Below are 4087 nucleotides of genomic sequence, written 5' to 3'. Positions count from 1 at the left end.
GGCCTCGCGCGTGCGGGAGCCGGAAGTGGCGGGCGCTGACGTGTCGCGCGGCGCCGGGAGGAGGCCGAGCCGGGATGGAGGCGCTTTACCACCAGACCAACAAGTGAGGGAGGGGCCGGGCCGGCGCGAGGCTCCGGGGCGGGTGGGGGAGCCCGGGGCCGGAGCTCCAGTCCCGTCTCCCGAGCCGAGCCGAGCCGGGTCAGGGCTGTGTCCGGCGGGCGGGAATCCCCTCCCCCCCGCCGGTGGGCAGCCACCTCTGGCGTGGAGCCTGTCGCGGCTGCGCCCTGACCCGCCGCGCGGAAAGAGGCGTTGTGCGATGGGAGCTCCCGAGGCTGGGGGTGGCAGCGGGCGGAGTATAATTGCCCAGACTGGAGGGGTGGGGGGGTGTCCGGTAATATTAGGGACGTGGGAAGTGCCCTGGTCTCTCTAGTGTCCGGAACCTCATATTTTTACTGTTCCTCCGAATTTCTGTCTCCTGGTTCGCAGCAAGGGACAAATGCAGTCGTGCAGGAAGCGTTAAAAGGGTGTCAGGCTCGGTACTGGAGTGAATCCGTGGCCCGCCACCGCACTGCCAGGGTGCAGCATTTCAGCAGACGTGCTGTAGGGGTTGGTGTTTATGGCATAAGTGGTAGCAGCACAATGACTCTGGTGCCCTGTGAGTAAGTGCCAACAAACGAATAGTTTGTCTTGGAATTGGCATAACTAATAACGTTTAGGGGGAAGAGGACAACACGGGGATTACCTGAAGTCTGTGTATTCTGGTATCTGTCTCCCAACGGAGACCAGCACCAGATGCTTCAGTGGAAGGTGCAAGAAACCTGGCAGTGGGCAGATGTGAGCTAATTTGCTGTCCGTGGTATTGCATTATTGTTTTTAGTATCAATACATTTGTTGCCATAATAATTTAATCATAGTGTCAAAATGTAAATAGCAGTTTTACAGTAGTATTGTCTTTCTCTTTGTAAAATGCATGGCTTTCTTGTTCCATTGTTATATTTCTTTTGGAAATGGGAGCAGGGGTAGATACGAAAGATTGGTTTTAATCTTGCGTTCCCTCTTGCCCTTATCAACAAGCATCCATGTCCTTGAAATATACAGGACTTGCTGATATTTATGTAGCACCACATTGTAAGCTCTTTTAAGGAAGGAACAGTGTCTATTTATAATCTCAAGTATCAGAGGGGTAGCCGTGTTAGTCTGGATCTGTAAAAGCAGCAGAGACTCCTGTGGCACCTTATAGACTAACAGACGTTTTGGAGCATGAGCTTTCGTGGGTGAATACCCACTTCATCTGCATGCATCTGACGAAGTGGGTATTCACCCACGAAAGCTCATGCTCCAAAACATCTGTTAGTCTATAAGGTGCCACAGGATTCTCTGCTGTATTTATAATCTGTTTGTATGGCATCTAGCTCAAAGGAACCCCCTTTCCAACTGGGGCCTCTGGATGATACCATAATGTGTGAGTATATGAGTATCTGTCTCAAGATTTTACTGTGGAAAAGCACTAGTGGATATGACACAAAACAGAGTAGAGTTATTACTAAAGCAGTTTACAAAAAACAGGTGGATGTTCGGAAGTATTTTGGAGGAGGAATGTGGACAAAAATTGGTTATTTTGATTAATCAAAAATTGTTTTTTTATTTAAATACAGGTTTGTTTGTTTTTTTTAAATAATTTAAGACTGGCCGTACTGGCTTAGACCAGCTGTCCATCTAGACCAGTATCTTTTGACAGTGGCTGGTGCTAGATACTTCAGAGGGAATTAATAGAATAGAGTAATTATCAAGAGAGCCATCCCATTGTCCAGTCCCAACTTTTGGCAGTCAGGTTTAGGGATATACAGAACATTATTTGCATCACTGGCCATCTTGGCTAATAGCCATTGGTGGACTTATCCTCCATGAACGTATCTAATTCTTTTTTTTTGACACAATTATACTTTTGGCCTTCACATCATCCCCTGGCAGCAAGTTCCCCGGGTTGACTGTGCACTGTGTGAAGAGTACTTCCTTATACACCTCTACCCCGATGTAACGCTGTCCTCAGGAGCCAAAAAACCTTATCGCGTTTTAGGTGAAACCGCATCATATTGAACTTGCTTTGTTCCGCTGGAGTGCGCGGCCCCGCCCCCCCGGAGCACGGCTTTACCGCTTTATATTCGAATTCATGTTTATATTGAGTCACGTTACATCGGGATAGAGGTGTATTTGTTTTAAACCTGCTGGCTGTTAATTTCATCGGATGACAACTGGTTCTTGTGTTATGTGAAAGGGTAAACACTTCCTTGTTCACTTTGTCCACACGACTTATGATTTTATAGACCTCTGTCATATCCCCTCTTAGTTGTCTCTCTTCTAAACTGAACAATCCCAGTCTTTTTAATCTGTCCTCATATGCAATCTGTTCTATATCCCTAATCAATTCTGTTGCCCTTCTTTGTACTTTTTCCTATTCAAATTTATCTGTTTTTAGATGGAGTGACCAGAACTGCATGTAGTATTCCAGGTGTGGGCATATCATGGATTTATAGTGTCATTATGCGATATTCCCTCTCCTAATGGCTCATAATATGCTCTTAGCTTTTTTGACTGCCACTGCACATTGAGCAAATGCTTTCAGAAAACTTATCTACAATGACTCCAAGATCTCTTTCCTGAGCGTAATCAGGGCCGGTTCCAGGGTTTTTGCCACCCCAAGTGGCGGGGGGGGGGGAAAAAAGCCACAATTGGCAGCAGCTCCACTGTGACACTCTCTTCTTCGATGGCAATTCAGTGGCAGGTCCTTCCCTCCGAGAGGGACCGAGGGACCCGCCACCGAACAGCCCAACTTGCCGCCCCTTCCCTTTGGCCGCCTCAAGGATCTGTTTGCTGAGCTGGTAGTGCCTGGAGCCAACCCTGAGTGTAATCAGCTAATTTAGACACATTATTTTGTATGTATAGTTGGGATTATGTTTTCCAATGTGCGTTAATAGTAATGCACATTTATCAACGCTGAATTTCACTTGTCATTTTGTTGCTCAGTCACCCAGTTTTGTGAAATCCCTTTGTAACTCTTTGCAGTCAGCTTTGGACTTAACTGTCTTGAGTAATTTTGAATTGTCTGCAAATTTTGTAAAATTTCAAATTAAATTTGAATAAATTTATGACAATTTATGTTAAGGCCTAAATTTACTATAATCTATTAAAATAAAATCAAATAAGAGGTAATATGTTTGCTGATGAAGTTTTAAAGAAAGTGAAACAACTGAACTGCAGAGTTTGTGCTAAAGAGGCTTTTGACATCCAGTTGCCTCTTCTGCAGATGCAGAAAGAGGATTCTTCATTTCACTTTCTTCAGTTCATTTCAATTACTAGTTTATTCAAAATTGAGAAAACATTTGGAAGATGAAGAAAGTAGGAAAACTAGTTTTTCTTTTCCGATCTGTTAATAAAAATGAGGCATGAGAGAATGAGGTCTGCTTCTGAAATCTTGAAGCACGTGGTAGTCAGAAGTAATCAGTTCAGATCACTAACTACTGATGATACTTTCTTTGTTTAATCATTGGTTTTAAATGCAAAACATGTTATGATAAACTTACATTTTTATGTATTCAGCACATTTAAGGTAGTTTTATTTAACTAATAAAAACAATTATTAGGCCCTTTAGAACAAGGTGTTTTAAGGAGGGACTTGAAGAAGCTCTGATGTTGTGTGGAGTCTTAACTGCCTTAGACCAGTTACTATGTCCAATATCCCTTAGGCAAAATTTTCATATATTCTGAGGCCAGAAGGTGACAGAGGGATCATTTAGAGTATGTCTACACTATCCACCGGATCAACAGGCAGCGATCGATCCAGTGGGGATCGATTTAGCGCCTCTAGTCTAGACATGATAAATCAACCCCCGAGCACTCTCCCATCAATTCCTGTACTTCAGCGCCGCGAGAAGAGCAAGCAGAGTCAACGGGGGAGCAGCAGCAGTCGACTCACTACGGTGAAGACACTATTGTAAGTCGATCTAAGTACGTTGACTTCAGCTACATTATTCACGTAGCTGAAGTTGCGTAACTTAGATCGATTTTCTCCCGTAGTGTAGACCAGCCC

The 4087-nt window shown here is 44.6% G+C and overlaps 1 protein-coding gene across 2 annotated transcripts in view; it reads left to right on the top strand.

Annotated features, from left to right (window-relative positions):
- Positions 1-11: 11 nt before the first annotated feature.
- GOSR2 (golgi SNAP receptor complex member 2) overlaps positions 12-4087 on the top strand; it is a 32918-nt gene continuing 28842 nt past the window's right edge. For both annotated transcript variants that reach the window (XM_075059565.1, XM_032806578.2), the window contains exon 1: positions 12-103. In XM_075059565.1, coding sequence (XP_074915666.1) covers positions 75-103 — 29 coding nt within the window. In that variant the 5' untranslated portion in view covers positions 12-74. The remainder of the gene's footprint in view (positions 104-4087) is intronic.

Source organism: Chelonoidis abingdonii, chromosome 21, assembly GCF_003597395.2.
Source record: "Chelonoidis abingdonii isolate Lonesome George chromosome 21, CheloAbing_2.0, whole genome shotgun sequence".
Classification (NCBI taxonomy): Eukaryota; Metazoa; Chordata; order Testudines; family Testudinidae; genus Chelonoidis; species Chelonoidis abingdonii.
This window is presented reverse-complemented; position numbering and strand designations above follow the sequence as displayed.